Source organism: Panulirus ornatus, chromosome 14, assembly GCF_036320965.1.
Source record: "Panulirus ornatus isolate Po-2019 chromosome 14, ASM3632096v1, whole genome shotgun sequence".
NCBI lineage: Eukaryota > Metazoa > Arthropoda > Malacostraca > Decapoda > Palinuridae > Panulirus > Panulirus ornatus.
The window spans coordinates 44,165,850-44,185,964 of record NC_092237.1 but is presented as its reverse complement, the minus strand read 5'-3'; the positions used below and the strand labels follow the sequence as shown (position 1 = coordinate 44,185,964).

Sequence of the window (20,115 nt, the reverse complement as noted above, 5' to 3'; positions counted from 1 at the left end):
TCCACCAACCCAAGAAGCCGTCTTTTTTCTGCCTCACCCACATGTGTACTACTGGCATTCTGTCCACAAACACACATTGTCTCCTTTGTCATCCATAACACTTGAAAACACTTACCTCACACAACACATTCTTTGTAACAAGATTTTTTTTGTGGGAGCACTATGTGTTAACCCTGCCTTGTGGCAAAATGGTAGGAGCAATAGATAGAATTAGTAGGCAAGAACATTTAGGTAGGAGCATTAGGAAGAAACATTAGGTAGCAATAGTGGGTAGGATTATTTGGCAAGAGTGTTAGGTAGTAGTCAGTAGGAATATTAAGTAGAAGACTATGTAAACACTGCACCAAACTTGCCCTCTGCCAGTGGCCTGTTAAGGATGAAGTACAAAGGATAAGAAGGGGCACTGGAGTTCACGAGTTATGGAGACTCTATTACCATAGCCACCCCCTTGAGGGAGTTCCAGAATGAACAGTCTTCAGAGATACAGAGTCTTCTGTGGTGATGCACTCATTTTCTTTAGGGTAAGGTATTGTTCCAAGAGCACAATAGTGTTAAATGTTTGATGTTGATTGCGGAGTGTTGATGTGCCATGATGTGTTCGTAAAGTCATCTGCATAAGAGTATTTTCATACTGTGGTCCATGGAAGGTCATGGACAGTCACATGAGAAGAGACTGAAGAGAGCTGGAGAAAGAACTGTTCTATAGGGAATTCCATTTTACAGATTGAGGATTCTCAAGATGAAGCCTCTGCGAGTGTTTCTGGCTTACAGCCAGTAATGAAGTTGGTTAGTCAATTTTGACATTGTTGTAGAGGATGGAGTAAGTATATTTTGGATGAGGATGTGTCCGAGATGGTATGGAATCATATATCATTTATCAAAACTACCACATATATTAATTTGTTTGTACTCTCAGCTAAAACAACATCAGACTCACCATATAAACAGCATGAGCAAAGCTGGACATCATATCTGAAGTCTGACTGGGAAAGGTGGGCATAGTTGTAGCTGCAGGGTTATTAAAGAGATCTGTGAATGCTTCTGCAGCTTCAGGAGAGGATACTGACATGAGATCAACTGCTACTGTGGGTAGAGTCGGAGGTGTCCAAATACCCTCAGCACAGCTGCTGTAGTCTTCTTCCTCTTCCTTTCCATCAACACCCTAAAAATCACACATACTATTAGTCATAATTATCAATGGCTTTTCTTTTCCTACTGAATTTCTTTAGCAAGCTACAAGTAATCAAATTATGAAAATAAATACATGTGGAATTCAAAATGCTTTTACCTTAACTTGATGGTTTAAAGTCATGTTTAAAGAAACATGCTCTTGGAGGTGTGTGTGTGTGTGTGTGTGTGTGTGTGCATTTACTTTACACAGAGATGCATAGACAGTAGCAAGGATAAATTTAAACTCCAGCTTCTCGACACACCAAGTATATATCATTCCTAATGTTGAAGAATGATACAAAAATTCTCTCTCTCTCAAAGCAGGTGACATGGGTCATTCATTATTGTATGTTACTGCAGCATGACCATGGACACATCGGTTGTTAGGGAGGCATCATGATATACCACAATGGTAAGATGTTGATTAAATGAATTATTCAATACCAGAGAGTAACAAGTGATGAAGGCGACTAAAGGGGATGGGAGCGGCGGGCTAGAAACCCTCCCCTCCTTGTATTTTAACTTTCTAAAAGGGGAAGCAGAAGAAGGAGTCATGCAGGGAGTGCTCATCCTCCTCGAAGGCTTAGATTGGGGTGTCTAAATGTGTGTGGATGTAACCAAGATGAGAAAAAAGGAGAGATAGGTAGTATGTTTGAAGAAAGAAACCTGGATGTTTTGGCTCTCCGTAAAATGAAGCTCAAGGGTTTGGGAATGTTTTGGGAGTAAAGTCAGGGATTGGTGGGAAGACAAGAGCAAGGGAAGGAGTAGCACTACTCCTGAAACGGGAGTGGTGGAAGTATGTGACAGAGTGTAAGAAAGTAAACTCTAGATTGATATGGGGAAAACTGAAAGTGGATCGAGAGAGATGGGTGATTATTGGTGCATATCCATGTGGGCATGAGAAGAAAGATCAGGAGAAGCAAGTGTTTAGGGAGCAACTGAGAGAGTGTGTTAGCAGTTTTGATGCATGAGACCAGGTTATAGTGATGAGTTATTTGAATGCAAAGGTGAGGAATGTGGCAGTTGAAGGAATAATTGGTGTACATGGGGTGTTCAGTGTTGTAATAGCAAAGTTGAAAAGCTTGTAGATTTATGTGCTGAAATAGGTCTGGTGATTGGGAATACCTGGTTTAAAAAGAGAGATTTTTTTTTTTTTTTTTTTGCTTTGTCGCTGTCTCCCGCGTTTGCGAGGTAGCGCAAGGAAACAGACGAAAGAAATGGCCCAACCCACCCCCATACACATGTATATACATACGTCCACACACGCAAATATACATACCTACACAGCTTTCCATGGTTTACCCCAGACGCTTCACATGCCCCGATTCAATCCACTGACAGCATGTCAACCCCGGTATACCACATCGCTCCAATTCACTCTATTCCTTGCCCTCCTTTCACCCTCCTGCATGTTCAGGCCCCGATCACACAAAATCTTTTTCACTCCATCTTTCCACCTCCAATTTGGTCTCCCTCTTCTCCTCGTTCCCTCCACCTCCGACACATATATCCTCTTGGTCAATCTTTCCTCACTCATTCTCTCCATGTGCCCAAACCATTTCAAAACACCCTCTTCTGCTCTCTCAACCACGCTCTTTTTATTTACATACGTCCACACATGCAAATATACATACCTACACAGCTTTCCATGGTTTACCCCAGACGCTTCACATGCCCTGATTCAATCCACTGACAGCACGTCAACCCCTGTATACCACATCGATCCAATTCACTCTATTCCTTGCCCTCCTTTCACCCTCCTGCATGTTCAGGCCCCGATCACACAAAATCTTTTTCACTCCATCTTTCCACCTCCAATTTGGTCTCCCACTTCTCCTCGTTCCCTCCACCTCCGACACATATATCCTCTTGGTCAATCTTTCCTCACTCATTCTCTCCATGTGCTCAAACCATTTCAAAACACCCTCTTCTGCTCTCTCAACCACGCTCTTTTTATTTCCACACATCTCTCTTACCCTTACGTTACTTACTCGATCAAACCACCTCACACCACACATTGTCCTCAAACATCTCATTTCCAGCACATCCATCCTCCTGCGCACAACTCTATCCATAGCCCACACCTCGCAACCATACAACATTGTTGGAACCACTATTCCTTCAAACATACCCATTTTTGCTTTCCGAGATAATGTTCTCGACTTCCACACATTCTTCAAGGCTCCCAGGATTTTCGCCTCCTCCCCCACCCTATGATACACTTCCGCTTCCATGGTTCCATCCGCTGACAGATCCACTCCCAGATATCTAAAACACTTCACTTCCTCCAGTTTTTCTCCATTCAAACTTACCTCCCAATTGACTTGACCCTCAACCCTACTGTACCTAATTACCTTGCTCTTATTCACATTTACTCTTAACTTTCTTCTTTCACACACTTTACCAAACTCAGTCACCAGCTTCTGCAGTTTCTCACATGAATCAGCCACCAGCGCTGTATCATCAGCGGACAACAACTGACTCACTTCCCAAGCTCTCTCATCCCCAACAGACTTCATACTTGCCCCTCTTTCCAAAACTCTTGCATTCACCTCCCTAACAACCCCATCCATAAACAAATTCAACAACCATGGAGACATCACACACCCCTGCCGCAAACCTACATTCACTGAGAACCAATCACTTTCCTCTCTTCCTACACGTACACATGCCTTACATCCTCGATAAAAACTTTTCACTGCTTCTAACAACTTGCCTCCCACACCATATATTCTTAATACCTTCCACAGAGCATCTCTATCAACTCTATCATATGCCTTCTCCAGATCCATAAATGCTACATACAAATCCATTTGCTTTTCTAAGTATTTCTCACATACATTCTTCAAAGCAAACACCTGATCCACACATCCTCTACCACTTCTGAAACCACACTGCTCTTCCCCAATCTGATGCTCTGTACATGCCTTCACCCTCTCAATCAATATCCTCCCATATAATTTACCAGGAATACTCAACAAACTTATACCTCTGTAATTTGAGCACTCACTCTTATCCCCTTTGCCTTTGTACAATGGCACTATGCACGCATTCCGCCAATCCTCAGGCACCTCACCGTGGGTCATACATACATTAAATAACCTTACCAACCAGTCAACAATACAGTCACCCCCTTTTTTAATAAATTCCACTGCAATACCATCCAAACCTGTTGCCTTGCCGGCTTTCATCTTCCGCAAAGCTTTTACTACCTCTTCTCTGTTTACCAAATCATATTCCCTAACCCTCTCACTTTGCACACCACCTCGACCAAAACACCCTATATCTGCCACTCTATCATCAAACACATTCAAAAAACCTTCAAAATACTCACTCCATCTCCTTCTCACATCACCACTACTTGTTATCACCTCCCCATTTGCGCCCTTCACTGAAGTTCCCATTTGCTCCCTTGTCTTACGCACTTTATTTACCTCCTTCCAGAACATCTTTTTATTCTCCCTAAAATTTAATGATACTCTCTCACCCCAACTCTCATTTGCCCTTTTTTTCACCTCTTGCACCTTTCTCTTGACCTCCTGTCTCTTTCTTTTATACGTCTCCCACTCAACTGCATTTTTTCCCTGCAAAAATCGTCCAAATGCCTCTCTCTTCTCTTTCACTAATGCTCTTACTTCTTCATCCCACCACTCACTACCCTTTCTAATCAACCCTCCTCCCACTCTTCTCATGCCACAAGCATCTTTTGCGCAATCCATCACTGATTCCCTAAATACATCCCATTCCTCCCCCACTCCCCTTACTTCCATTGTTATCACCCTTTTTCATTCTGTACTCAGTCTCTCCTGGTACTTCCTCACACAAGTCTCCTTCCCAAGCTCACTTACTCTCACCACCCTCTTCACCCCAACATTCACTCTTCTTTTCTGAAAACCCATACAAATCTTCACCTTAGCCTCCACAAGATAATGATCAGACATCCCTCCAGTTGCACCTCTCAGCACATTAACATCCAAAAGTCTCTCTTTCGCGCGCCTGTCAATTAACACGTAATCCAATAACGCTCTCTGGCCATCTCTCCTACTTACATAAGTATACTTATGTATATCTCGCTTTTTAAACCAGGTATTCCCAATCATCAGTCCTTTTTCAGCACATAAATCTACAAGCTCTTCACCATTTCCATTTACAACACTGAACACCCCATGTACACCAATTATTCCCTCAACTGCCACATTACTCACCTTTGCATTCAAATTACCCATCACTATAACCCGGTCTCGTGCATCAAAACCACTAACACACTCATTCAGCTGCTCCCACAACACTTGCCTCTCATGATCTTTCTTCTCATGCCCGGGTGCATATGCACCAATAATCACCCATCTCTCTCCATCAACTTTCAGTTTTACCCATATTAATCGGGAATTTACTTTCTTACATTCTATCACGTACTCCCACAACTCCTGTTTCAGAGAGATATACATAAGTATACATATGTAAGTAGGAGATACGGCTAGAGAGTGTTACTGGTTTATGTGTTAAATGATATGTACACGACAGAGAGACTCTTGGATGTTAATGTGCTGAGAGGTGCAACTGGAGGCATGTCTGATCATTATCTTGTGGAGGCAAAGGTGAAGATTTGTAGAGGTTTTCAGAAAAGAAGAGACAATGTTGGGATGAAGAAAGTGGAGAGGGTAGGTGAGCTTGGAAAGGGGACTTGTGTGAGGAAGTACCAGGAAAGACTGAGTACAGAATGGAAAAAGGTGAGAGCAAAGGATGTAAGGGGAGCGGGGGAGGAATGGGATGTATTTAGGGAAGCAGTGATGGCTTGCGCAAAAGATGCTTGTGGCATGAGAAGTGTGGGAGGTGGGCAGATTAGAAAGGGTAGAGAGGGGTGGGTTGAAGAAGTAAAATTATTACTGAAAGAGAAGATAGAGGCATTTGGACAATTTTTGCAGGGAAATAATGCAAATGACCGGGAGATGTATAAAAGAAATAGGCAGGAGGTCAAGAAAAAGGTTGCAAGAGGTGAAAAAGAGGGCAAATAAGAGTTGGGAGAGGGAGTATCATTAAATTTCAGGGTGAATAAAAAGATGTTTTGGAAAGGGGTAAATAAAGTGCGTAAGACAAGAGAACAAATGGGAACATCGGTGAAGGGGGCTAATGGGAGGTGAAAACAAGTAGTGGTGATGTGAGGAGATGGAGTAAGAATTTTGAAGGTTTGTTGAATGTGTTAGATGATAGAGTGGAAGAGATTGGGTGTTTTGGTCGAGGTGGTGTGCAAAGTGAGAGAGTTAGGGAAAATGATTTGGTAAACATAGAAGAGGTAGTAAAAGCTTTGCAGAAGATGAAAGCTGGCAAGGGAGTGGCTTTGGATGGTATTGCAGTGGAATTTATTAGAAAAGGGGGTGACTCTGTTGTTGATTGGTTGGTAAGGATATTTAATGTATGTATGACTCATGGTGAGGTGCCTGAGGATTGGCGGAATGCATGCATAGTGCCATTGCGCAAAGGCAAAGGGGATAAAGGTGAGTGCTCAAATTACAGAGGTATAAGTCTGTTGAGTATTCCTGGGAAATTATATGGGAAGGTATTGATTGAGAGGGTGAAGGCATGTACAGAGCATCAGACTGGGGAAGAGCAGTGGGGTTTCAGAAGGGGTAGAGGATGTGTGGATCAGGTGTTTGCTTTGAGGAATTTATGTGAGAAATACTTAGAAGAGCAAATGGATTTGTATGTAGCATTTATGGATCTGGAGAAGGCATATGATAAAGTTGATAGAGATGCTCTGTGGAGGGTATTAAGAGTACATGGTGTGGGAGGTAAGTTGTTAGAAGCAGTGAAAAGTTTTTATCGAGGATGTAAGGCATGTGTACGTGTAGGAAGAGAGGAAAGTGATTGGTTCTCAGTCAATGAAGGTTTATGGCAGGAGTGCATGATGTCTCCACGGTTGTTTAATTTGTTTATGGATGGGGTTGTTAGGGAGATGAATGCAAGAGTTGTGGAAAGAGGGGCAAGTATGCAGTCTGTTGTGGATGAGAGCTTGGGAAGTGAGTCAGTTGTTGTTCGCTGATGACACAGCGCTGGTGGCTGATTCGTGTGAGAAACTGCAGAAGCTGGTGACTGACTTTGGTAAAGTGTGTGAAAGACGAAAGTTGAGAGTAAATGTGAATAACAGCAAGGTTATTAGGTACAGTAGGGTTGAGGGACAAGTCAAGTGGGAGGTTTAAATGGAGAAAAACTGGAGGAAGTGAACTGTTTTAGATATCTGGGAGTGGACTTGGCAATGGATGGAACCATGGAAGTGGAAGCAAGTCACAGGGTGGGGGAGGGGGCGAAAGTTCTGGGAGCGCTGAAAAATGTGTGGAAGGTGAGAACATCATTTCGGAAAGCAAAAATGGGTATGTTTGAAGGAATAGTGGTTTCAACAATGTTACATGGTTGCAAGGCATGGGCTATAGATACAGTTGTGTGGAGGAGGGTGGATGTGTTGGCAATGAGATGTTTGAGGACAATATGTGGTGTGAGGTGGTTTTGATCGAGTAAGTAATAACAGGGTAAGAGAGATGTGTGGTAATAAAAAGAGTGTGGCTGAGAGAGCTGAGGAGGGTGTTTTGAAATGGTTTAGTCATATGGAGAGAATAAGTGAGGAAAGATTGACAAAGAGGATATATGTGTCAGAGGTGGAGGGAATAAGAAGAAGTGGGAGGCCAAATTAGAGATGGAAAGATGGAGTGAAAAAGATTTTAAGCGATCGGAGCCTGAACGTGTAGGAGGGTGAAAGGCGTGCAAGGGATAGAGTGAATTGGAACGATAAGGTATACAGGGATCGACGGGCTGTCAATGGATTGAACCATGGAATGTGATGCCTCTGTGGTAAACCATGGAAAGTTTTGTAGGGCCTGGATGTGGAAAGGGAGCTGTGGTTTTGGTGCATTACACATGACAGTATGTGAACGAATGTGGCCTTTGTTGTCTTTTCCTAGCGCTACCTCGTGCGCATACAGGAGGAGGGGGTTGTCATTTCATGTGTGGAGGGGTAGCGATGGGAATGAATAAGGGCAGCAAGTATGAATTTGTACATGTTGAAATGTATAGGTATGTGTGTGTGTGTGTGTGTGTGTGTGTGTGTGTGTGTGTGTGTGTGTGTGTGGACGTGTGTGTATATATATGTGTGTATGTGGGTGGGTTGGGCCATTCTTTCGTCTGTTTCCTTGCGCTACCTTGCTAATGCAGGAGACAGCGACAGACTATAATGAAAAAAAAAATTAAGGGTGTTACTCAAAATAACATTTTCTGGGAGCTTATTCCACACATTAATATTGTCATCGGTAAACAAACATTTTGTACAGTCCAGATTAAATCTGTGACCTCTAAGTTTTAGTCCATTTCCTCATGTTGACAATGCTAGCTCTATTGTAAAGAAATTTTCAATATCAAAGGTGTTGAATCCGTTAAGTATCTATTAATCTTTCTTCTTTCACACACTTTACCAAACTCAGTCACCAGCTTCTGCAGCTTCTCACACAAATCAGCCACCAGGGCTGTATCATCAGCGAACAACAACTGACTCACTTCCCAAGCTCTCTCATCCACAACAGACTGCATACTTGCTCCTCTTTCCAAAACTCTTGCATTCACCTCCCTAAAAACCCCATCCATAAACAAATCAAACAACCATGGAAACATCAAGCACCCATGCAACAAACCAACATTCACTGAGAACCAATCACTTTCCTCTCTTCCTAGGGGAGAAAGAATACTTCCCATGCATTCCTCACGTGTTGTAGAGGGTGACTAAAGGGGACGGGAGCAGGGGTGGATAGAAACCCTCTCCTCCTTGTATTTTAACTTTCTAAAAGGGGAAACAGAAGAAGGAGTAACACAGGGAGTACTCATCCTCCTCGAAGACTCAGATTGGGGTGTCTAAATGTGTTTGGATGTAACCAAGATGAGAAAAAAGGAGATAGGTAGTATGTCTGAGGAAAGGAACCTGGATGTTTTGGCTCTGAGTGAAACGAAGCTCAAGGGTAAAGGGGAAGAGTGGTTTGGGAATGTCTTGGGAGTAAAGTCAGGGGTTAGTGAGAAGACAAGAGCAAGGGAAGGAGTAGCACTACTCCTGAAACAGGAGTGATGGGAGTATGTGATAGAATGTAAGAAAGTAAACTCTAGATTGATATGGGTAAAACTGAAAGTTGATGGAGAGAGATGGGTGATTATTGGTGTATATACACCTGGACATGAGAAGAAAGATCATGAGAGGCAAGTGTTTTGGGAGCAGCGGAGTGAGTGTGTTAGTAGTTTTGATGCACGAGACCAGGTTATAGTGATGGGTCATTTATGCAAGGATGAGTAATGTGGCAGTTGAAGGAATAATTGCTGTACATGGGGTGTTAAGTGTTGTAAACGGAAATGGGGAAGAGCTTGTAGATTTATGTGCTGAAAAAGGACTGGTGATTGGGAATACCTGGTTTAAAAAGAGAGATATATATAAGTATACGTATGTAAGTAGGAGAGATGGCCAGAGAGCATTATTGGATTACATGTTAATTGACAGGCGTGCAAAAGAGACACTTTTGGATGATAATGTGCTAAGAGGGGCAACTGGAGGGATGTCTGATCATTATCTTGTGGAGGCAAAGGTGAAGATTTGCAGAGGTTTTCAGAAAAGAGGAGAGAATGTTGGGGTGAAAAGAGTGGTGTGAGTAAGTGAGCTTGGGAAGGAGATTTGTGAGGAAGTAACAAGAGGGACTGAGTACAGAATGGAAAAAGGTGAGAACAAAGAACGTAAGGAAAGAGGGGGAGGAATGGGATGTATTTAGGGAAGCAGTGATGGCTTGCTTGTGCCATGAGAAGCATGAGAGGTGGGCAGAGTAGAAAGGGTAGTGAGTGGTGGGATGAAGAAGTAAGATTATTAGTGAAAGAGAAGAGAGAGGCATTTGGATGATTTTTGCAGGGAAATAATGCAAATGAGTGGGAGATGTATAAAAGAAAGAGGCAGGAGGTCAAGAAAAAGGTGCAAGAGGTGAAAAAGAGGGCAAATGAGAGTAGGGGTGAGAGAGTATCATTAAATTTTAGGGAGAATAAAAAGATGTTTTGGAAGGAGGTAAATAAAGTGCGTAAGACAAGGGAACAAATGGGAACATCAGTGAAGGGGGGTGATGGGGAGGTGATAACAAGTATGTGGTGATGTGAGAAGGAGATGGAGTGAGTATTCTGAAGGTTAGTTGAAAGTGTTTGATGATAGAATGGCAGATATGAGGTGTTTTGGTCAAGGTGGTGTGCAAAGTGAGAGGGTTAAGGAGAATGATTTGGTAACAGAAAAGAGGTAGAAGAGGTAGTAAAAGCTTTGCGGAAGATGAAAGCCGGCAAGGCAGTGGGTTTGGATGGTATTGCAGTGGAATTTATCAAAAAGGGGGTGACTGTGTTGTTGACTGGTTGATAAGGCTATTCAAAGTATATGCGACTCATGGTGAGGTGCCTGAGGACTGGTAAAATGCTTGCATAGTGCCATTGTAGAAAGGCAATGGGGATAAGATTGAGTGCTCAAGTTACAAAGGTAAAAGATTGTTGAGTATTCCTGGGAAATTATATGGGAGGGTATTGATTGAGAGCGTGAAGGCATGTACAGAGCATCAGATTGGGGAAGAGCAGTGTGGTTTCAGAAGTGGTAGAGGATGTGTGGATCTGGTGTTTGCTTTGAAGAATGTTTTGCTTTAAAGAATGTATGTGAGAAATACTTAGAAAAGCATATGGATTTGTATGTGGCATTTATGGATCTGGAGAAGGTATATGATAAAGTTGATAGAGATGCTCTGTGGAAGGTATTAAGAATATATGGTGTGGGAGGTAAGTTGTCAGAAGCAGTGAAAAGTTTAATCGAGGACGTAAGGCATGTGTATGTGTAGGAAGAGAGGAAAGTGATTGGTTCTCAGTGAATGTAGGTTTATGGCAGGGGTGTGTGATGTCTCCATGGTTGTTAAATTTGTTTATGGATATGGTTGTTAGGGAGGTGAATGCAAGAGTTTTGGAAAGAGGGGCAAGTATGCAGTCTGTTGTGGATGAGAGAGCTTGGGAAGTGAGTCAGTTGTTGTTCGCTGATGATACACCGCTGATGGCTGATTCATGTGAGAAACTGCAAAAGCTGGTGAGTGAGTTTGGCAAAATGTGTGAAAGAAGAAAGCTAAGAGTAAATGTGAATAAGAGCAAGGTTATTAGGTACAGTAGGGTTGAGAGACAAGTGAGTTGGGATATAAGTTTGAATGGAGAAAAATTGGAGGAAGTAAAGTGTTTTAGATATCTGGGAGTGGATTTGGCAGCGGATGGAACCATGGAAGCGGAAGTGAATCATAGGGTGGGGGAGGGGGAAGAAGTTCTGGGAGAGTAGAAGAATGTGTGGAAGTCGAGAACATTATCTCGGAAAGCAAAAATGGGTATGTTTGAAGGAATAGTGGTTCCAACAATGTTACATGATTGTAAGGCGTGGGCTATTGATAGAGTTGTGTGCAGGTGGGTGGATGTGCTCGAAATAAGATGTTTGAGGACAATATGTGGTGTGAGGTGGTTTGATTGAGTAAGTAATAATAGGGTAAGATAGATGTGTGGTAATAAAAAGAGTGTGGTTGATAAAGTAGAAGAGGATGTTTTGAAATGGTCTGGTCACATGGAGAGAACGAGTGAGGAAAGATCGACAAAGAGGATATATGTGTCAGAGGTAGAGGGAACAAGAAGTGGGAGACCAAATTCGAGGCGGAAAGATGGAGTGAAAAAGATTTTGAGTGATCGGGGCCAGAACTTGCAGGAGGTTGAAAGGCGTGCAAGGAAAAGAGTGAATTGGAACGATGTGGTATACCTGGGTCGACGTGCTGTCAGTGGATTGAACCAGGGCATGTGAAGAGTCTCGGGTAAACCATGGAAAGTTCTGTGGGGCCTGGATGTGGAAAGGGAGCTGTGGTTTCGGTGCATTATACATGATAGCTAGAGACTGAGTGTTAACAAATGAGGCGTTGTCTTTTCCTAGTGCTACCTCGCGCACATGCGGGCGGAGGGGGTTGTTATTTCATGTGTGGTGGGGTGGCGATGGGAATGAATAAGAGCAGACAGTATGAATTATGTACATGTGTATATATGTAGTGGACGACTAGAAACCCTCCCTTCCTTGTATTTTGACTTTCTAAAAGGGGAAACAGAAGAAGGAACCACGCGGGGAGTTCTCATCCTCCTCGAAGGCTCAGATTGTGGTGTCTCAATGTGTGTGGATGTAACTAAGTTGAGAAAAAAGGAGAGATAGGTAGTATCTTTGAGGAAAGGAACCTGGATGTTTTGGCTCTGAGTGAAACAAAGCTCAAGGGTAAAGGGGAAGAGTGGTTTGGGAATGTCTTGGGAGTAAAGTCAGGAGTTAGTGAGAGCAGGGGAAGGAGTAGCACTACTCCTGAAAGAGGAGTGTTGGGAGTATGTGATGGAGTGTAAGAGAGTAAGCTCTATATTGATATGGGTAAAGCTGAAAGTTGATGGAAAGAGATGGGTGATTATTGGTGCATATGCACCTGGGCATAAGAAGAAAGATCATGAGAGGCAAGTGTTTTGGAAGCAGCTGAATGTTTGTGTTAGTAGTTTTGATGCACGAGACCGGGATATAGTGATGGGTGATTTGAATGCAAAGGTGAGTAATGTGGCACTCGAGGGAATAATTAGTATACGTGGGGTGTTCAGTGTTGTAAATGGAAATGGGGAAGAGCTTGTAGATTTATGTGCTGAAAAAGGACTGTTGATTGGGAATACCTGGTTTAAAAAGAGAGTTATACATAAGTATATGTATGTAAGTAGGAGAGATGGCCAGAGAGCGTTATTGGACTGCGTGTTAATTGATAGGTGCGCGAAAGAGAGACTTTTGGATGTTAATGTGCTGAGAGGTGCAACTGGAGGGATGTCTGATCATTATCTTGTGGAGGTGAAGGTGAAGATTTGTAGAGGTTTTCAGAAAAGAAGAGAAAATGTTGGGGTGAAGAGAGTGTTGAGAGTAGGTGAGCTTGGGAAGAAGACTTGTGTGAGGAAGTACCAGGAGAGACTGAGTACAGAATGGAAAAAGGTGAGAACAAAGGAGGTAAGGGGAGTGGGGAAAGAATGGGATGTACTTAGGGGAGCAGTGATGCCTTGCACAAAAGAGGCTTGTGGCATGAGAAGCATGGGAGGTGGACAGATTAGAAAGGGTAGTGAGTGGTGGGATGAAGAAGTAAGATTATTAGTGACTGAGAAGAGAGAGGCATTTGGACGATTTTTGCAAGGAAATAAAGCAAATGACTGGGAGATGTATAAGAGAAAGAGGAAGGAGGTCAAGAGAAAGGTGCAAGAGGTGTAAAAGAGGGCAAATGAGAGTTGGGGTGAGAGAGTATCATTGAATTTTAGGGAGAATAAAAAGATGTATGTATATTTGCGTGTGTGGACGTGTGTATGTACATGTGTATGGGGAGGGGGGGGGGGGGTTGGGCCATTTCTTTCGTCTGTTTCCTTGCGCTACCTCGCAAACGCGGGAGACAGCGACAAAGTATATAAAAAAAAAAAAAAAAAAAAAAAGATGTTTTGGAAGGAGGTAAATAAAGTGCGTAAGACAAGGGAGCAAAGGGGAACTTCAGTGAAGGGGGCTAATGGGGAGGTGATAACAAGTAGTGGTGATGTGAGAAGGAGAAGGAGTGAGTATTTTGAAGGTTTGCTGAATGCGTTTGATGATACAGTAGCAGATATAGGGTGTTTTGGTCGAGGTGGTGTGCAAAGTGAGAGGGTTAGGGAAAATGTTTTGGTAAACAGAGAAGAGGTAGTAAAAGCTTTGCGGAAGATGAAAGCCGGGGGTGACTGTACTGTTGACTGGTTGGTAAGATTATTTAATGCATGTATGATTCATGGTGAGGTGCCTGAGGATTGGCGGAATGCGTGCATAGTGCCATTGTACAAAGGCAAAGGGGATAAGAGTGAGTGCTCAAATTACAGAGGTATAAGTTTCTTGAGTATTCTTGGTAAGTTATATGGGAGGGTATTGATTGAGAGGGTGAAGGCATGTACAGAGCATCAGATTGGGGAAGAGCAGTGTGGTTTCAGAAGTGGTAGAGGATGTGTGGACCAGGTGTTTGCTTTGAAGAATGTATGTGAGAAATACTTAGAAAAGCAAATGGATTTGTATGTAGCATTTATGGATCTGGGGAAGGCATATGATAGAGTTGATAGAGATGCTCTGTGGAAGGTATTAAGAATATATGGTGTGGGAGGCAAGTTGTTAGAAGCAGTGAAAAGTTTTTATAGAGGATGTAAGGCATATGTACGTGTAGGAAGAGAGGAAAGTGATTGGTTCTCAGTGAATGCAGGTTTGCAGCAGGGTTGTGTGATGTCTCCATGGTTGTTTAATTTGTTTATGGATGGGGTTGTTAGGGAGGTGAATGCAAGAGTTTTGGAAAGAGGGGCAAGTATGTAGTCTGTTGTGGATGAGAGAGCTTGGGAAGTGAGTCAGTTGTTGTTCGCTGATGATACAGCGCTGGTGACTGATTCATGTGAGAAACACCAGAAGCTGGTGACTGAGTTTGGTAAAGTGTGTGAAAGAAGAAAGTTAAGAGTAAATGTGAATAAGAGTACGGTTATTAGGTACAGTAGGGTTGAGGGTCAAGTCAACTGGGAGGTAAGTTTGAATGGAGAAAAACTGGAGGAAGTAAAGTGTTTTAGATATCAAGGAGTGGATCTGGCAGCGGATGGAACCATGGAATTGGAAGTGAATCATAGGGTGGGGGAGGGGGCGAAAATTCTGGGAGCCTTGAAGAATGTTTGGAAGTCGAGAACATTAACTCGGAAAGCAAAAATGGGTATGTTTCAAGGAATAGTGGTTCCAACACTGTTGTATGGCTGTGAGGCGTGGGCTATGGATAGAGTTGTGCGCAGGAGGGTGGATGTGCTGGAAATGAGATGTTTGAGAACAATATGTGGTGTGAGGTGGTTTGATCGAGTAAGTAATGTAAGGGTAGAAGAGATGGGTGGAAATAAAAAGTGTGTGGTTGAGAGAGCCGAAGAGGGTGTTTTGAAATGGTTTAGTCACATGGAGAGGATGAGTGAGGAAAGATTGACCAAGAGAATATATGTGTCAGAGGTGGAGGGAACAAAGAGAAGTGGGAGACCAAATTGGAGGTGAAAAGATGGAGTGAAAAAGATTTTGAGTGATCGGGGCCTGAACATGCAGGAGGGTGAAAGGTGGGCAAGGAATAAAGTGAATTGGAATGATGTGGTATACCGGGGTCGACGTGCTGTCAATGGATTGATCCAGGGCATGTGAAGCGTCTGGGGTAAACCATGGAAAGTTGTGTGGGGCCTGGATGTGGAAAGGGAGCTGTGGTTTCGGTGCATTATTACATGACAGCTAGAGACTGAGTGTGAATGAATGGGGCCTTTGTTGTCTTTTCCTAGCGCTACCTCGCACACACGAGGGGGTTGTTATGATATGTGTGGCGAGGTGGCGATGGGAATAAATAAAGGCAGACAGTATGAATTATGTACATGTGTATATTTGTATATGTCTGTGTGTGTATATATATGTGTACATTGAGATGTTTTTTTTTTTTTTTTTTTTTTTATACTTTGTCGCTGTCTCCCGCGTTTGCGAGGTAGCGCAAGGAAACAGACGAAAGAAATGGCCCAACCCCCCCCCATACACATGTACATACACACGTCCACACACGCAATATACACACCTACACAGCTTTCCATGGTTTACCCCAGACGCTTCACATGCCTTGATTCAATCCACTGACAGCACGTCAACCCCTGTATACCACATCGCTCCAATTCACTCTATTCCTTGCCCTCCTTTCACCCTCCTGCATGTTCAGGCCCCGATCACACAAAATCCTTTTCACTCCATCTTTCCACCTCCAATTTGGTCTCCCTCTTCTCCTCGTTCCCTCCACCTCCGACACATATATCCTCTTGGTCAATCTTTCCTCACTCATTCTCTCCATGTGCCCAAACCACTTCAAAACACCCTCTTCTGCTCTCTCAACCACGCTCTTTTTATTTCCACACATCCCTCTTACCCTTACGTTACTTACTCGATCAAACCACCTCACACCACACATTGTCCTCAAACATCTCATTTCCAGCACATCCATCCTCCTGCGCACAACTCTATCCATAGCCCACGCCTCGCAACCATACAACATTGTTGGAACCACTATTCCTTCAAACATACCCATTTTTGCTTTCCGGGATAATGTTCTCGACTTCCACACATTTTTCAAGGCTCCCAAAATTTTCGCCCCCTCCCCCACCCTATGATCCACTTCCGCTTCCATGGTTCCATCCGCTGACAGATCCACTCCCAGATATCTAAAACACTTCACTTCCTCCAGCCTCTCACCATTCAAACTCACCTCCCAATTGACTTGACCCTCAACCCTACTGTACCTAATAACCTTGCTCTTATTCACATTCACTCTTAACTTTCTTCTTCCACACACTTTACCAAACTCCGTCACCAGCTTCTGCAGTTTCTCACATGAATCCGCCACCAGCGCTGTATCATCAGCGAACAACAACTGACTCACTTCCCAAGCTCTCTCATCCCCAACAGACTTCATACTTGCCCCTCTTTCCAAAACTCTTGCATTTACCTCCCTAACAACCCCATCCATAAACAAATTAAACAACCATGGAGACATCACACACCCCTGCCGCAAACCTACATTCACTGAGAACCAATCACTTTCCTCTCTTCCTACACGTACACATGCCTTACATCCTCGATAAAAACTTTTCACTGCTTCTAACAACTTGCCTCCCACACCATATATTCTTAATACCTTCCACAGAGCATCTCTATCAACTCTATCATATGCCTTCTCCAGATCCATAAATGCTACATACAAATCCATTTGCTTTTCTAAGTATTTCTCACATACATTCTTCAAAGCAAACACCTGATCCACACATCCTCTACCACTTCTGAAACCACACTGCTCTTCCCCAATCTGATGCTCTGTACATGCCTTCACCCTCTCAATCAATACCCTCCCATATAATTTACCAGGAATACTCAACAAACTTATACCTCTGTAATTTGAGCACTCACTCTTATCCCCTTTGCCTTTGTACAATGGCACTATGCAAGCATTCCGCCAATCCTCAGGCACCTCACCATGAGTCATACATACATTAAATAACCTTACCAACCAGTCAACAATACAGTCACATTGAGATGTATAGGTATGTATATTTGTGTGTGTGGACGTGTATGTATATACATGTGTATGTGGGTGGGTTGGGCCATTTTTTCTTCTCTTTCCTTGCGCTACCTCGCTAACGCGGGAGACAGCGACAAAGCAAAATAAATAGATAAATAAATAAATACATATAAATCTTAGAAAGAATAAAAAGATGTTCTAGAAGGAGGTAAATAAAGTGCGTAAGACAAAGGAGGAAATGGGAATTTCAGTGAAGGGCGCAAATGGGGAGGTGATAACAAGTAGTGGTGATGTGAGAAAGATATGGAGTGAGTATTTTCAAGGTTTCTTGAATGTGTTTGATGATAGAGTGGCAGATATTGGGTGTTTTGGTCGAGGTGGTGTGCAAAGTGAGAGGGTTAGGGAAAATAATTTGGTAAACAGAGAAGAGGTAGTAAAAGCTTTGCAGAAGATGAAAGCCAGCAAGGCAGCAGGTTTGGATGGTATTGCAGAGGAATTTATTAAAAAAGGGGGTGACTGTATTGTTGACTGGTTGGTGAGGTTATTTAATGTATGTATGACTCATGGTGAGGTGCCTGAGGATTGGCGGAATGCGTGCATAGTGCCATTGTACAAAGGCAAAGGGGATAAGAGTGAGTGCTCAAATTTCAGAGGTATAAGTTTATTGAGTATTCCTGGTAAATTATATGGAAGGGTATTGATTGAGAGGGTGAAGGCATGTACAGAGCATCAGATTGGGGAAGAGCAGTGTGGTTTCAGAAGTGGTAGAGGATGTGTGGATCAGGTGTTTGCTTTGAAGAATGTATGTGAGAAATACTTAGAAAAGCAAATGGATTTGTATGTAGCATTTATGGATCTGGAGAAGGCATATTATAGAGTTGATAGAGATGCTCTGTGGAAAGTATAAAGAATATATGGTGTGGGAGGCAAGTTGTTAGAAGCAGTGAAAAGTTTTTATTGAGGATGTAAGGCATGATTACGTGTAGTTAGAGAGGAAAGTGATTGTTTCTCAGTGAATGTAGGTTTGCGGCAGGGGTGTGTGATGTTTCCATGGTTGTTTAATTTGTTTATGGATGGGGTTGTTAGGGAGGAGAATGCAAGAGTTTTGGAAAGAGGGGCAAGTATGAAGTCTGTTGTGGATGAGAGAGCTTGGGAAGTGAGTCAGTTGTTGTTCGCTGATGATACAGAGCTGGTGGCGGATTCATGTGAGAAACTGCAGAAGCTGGTGACTGAGTTTGGTAAAGTGTGTGAAAGAAGAAAGTTAAGAGTAAATGTGAATAAGAGCAAGGTTATTAGGTACAGTAGGGTTGAGGGTCAAGTCAATTGGGAGGTAAGTTTGAATGGAGAAAAACTGGAGGAAGTAAAGTGTTTTAGATATCTGGGAGTGGATCTGGCAGCAGATGGAACCATGGAAGCGGAAGTGAATCATAGGGTGGGGGAGGGGGCGAAAATCCTGGGAGCCTTGAAGAATGTGTGGAAGTCGAGAACGTTATCTCGGAAAGCAAAAATGGCTATGTTTGAAGGAATAGTGGTTCCAACAATGTTGTATGGTTGCGAGGCGTGGGCTATGGATAGAGTTGTGCGCAGGAGGGTGGATGTGCTGGAAATGAAATGTTTGAGGACAATCTGTGGTGTGAGGTGGTTTGATCGAGTAAGTAACATAAGGGTAAGAGAGATGTGTGGAAATAAAAACAGCGTGGTTGAGAGAGCAGAAGAGGGTGTTTTGAAATGGTTTGGGCACATGGAGAGCTGAGGAAAGATTGACCAAGAGGATATATGTTTTTCGGAGGTGGAGGGAACGAGGAGAAGTGGGAGACCAAATTGGAGGTGGAAAGATGGAGTGAAAAAGATTTTGTGTGATTGGGGCCTGAACATGCAGAAGGGTGAAAGGAGGGCAAGGAATAGAGTGAATTCGATCGATGTGGTATACCTGGGTTGACGTGCTGTCAGTGGATTGAATCAGGGAATGTGAAGCGCCTGGGGTAAACCATGGAAAGCTGTGTAGGTATGTATATTTGCGTGTGTGGACGTATGTATATACATGTGTATGGGGGTGGGTTGGGCCATTTCTTTTGTCTGTTTCCTTGCGCTACCTCGCAAACGCGGGAGACATCGACAAGGAAATCCCTGATTCAATCCACTGACAGCACGTCAACCCCGGCATACCACATCGATCCAATTCACTCTATTCCTTGCCCGCCTTTCACCCTCCTGCATGTACAGGCCCCGATCACTCACAATCTTTTTCACTCAATCTTTCCACCTCCAATTTGGTCTCCCACTTCTCCTCGTTCCCTCCACCTCCGACACATATATCCTCTTGGTCAATCTTTCCTCACTCATTCTCTCCATGTGCCCAAACCATTTCAAAACACCCTCTTCTGCTCTCTCAACCACACTCTTTTTATTTCCACACCTCTCTCTTACCCTTACATTACTTACTCGATCAATTCACCTCACACCACACATTGTCCTCAAACATCTCATTTCCAGAACATCCACCCTCCTGTGCACAATTCTGTCCATAGCCCATGCCTTGCAAACATAAAACATTGTTGGAACCACTATTCCTTCAAACATACCCATTTTTGCTTTCAGAGATAATGTTCTCGACTTCCAAACATTCTTCAAGGCTCCCAGGATTTTTGCCCCCTCCCCCACCCTGTGATTCATTTCCGCTTCCATGGGAACGTTCCATCCGCTGCCAGATCCACTCCCAGATATCTAAAGCACTTTACTTCCTCCAGTTTTTCTCCATTCAAACTTA

The 20,115-nt window shown here is 43.2% G+C and overlaps 1 protein-coding gene across 1 annotated transcript in view; it reads right to left on the bottom strand.

The window, feature by feature from the left end:
* Nucleotides 1-20,115, bottom strand: part of Ubr1 (Ubr1 ubiquitin ligase) — a 514,997-nt gene that overhangs the window by 97,402 nt on the left and 397,480 nt on the right. Inside the window, 1 exon segment of the mRNA XM_071669737.1 lies at nt 938-1,162. Within this exon segment, the coding sequence (XP_071525838.1) occupies nt 938-1,162 (225 nt within the window).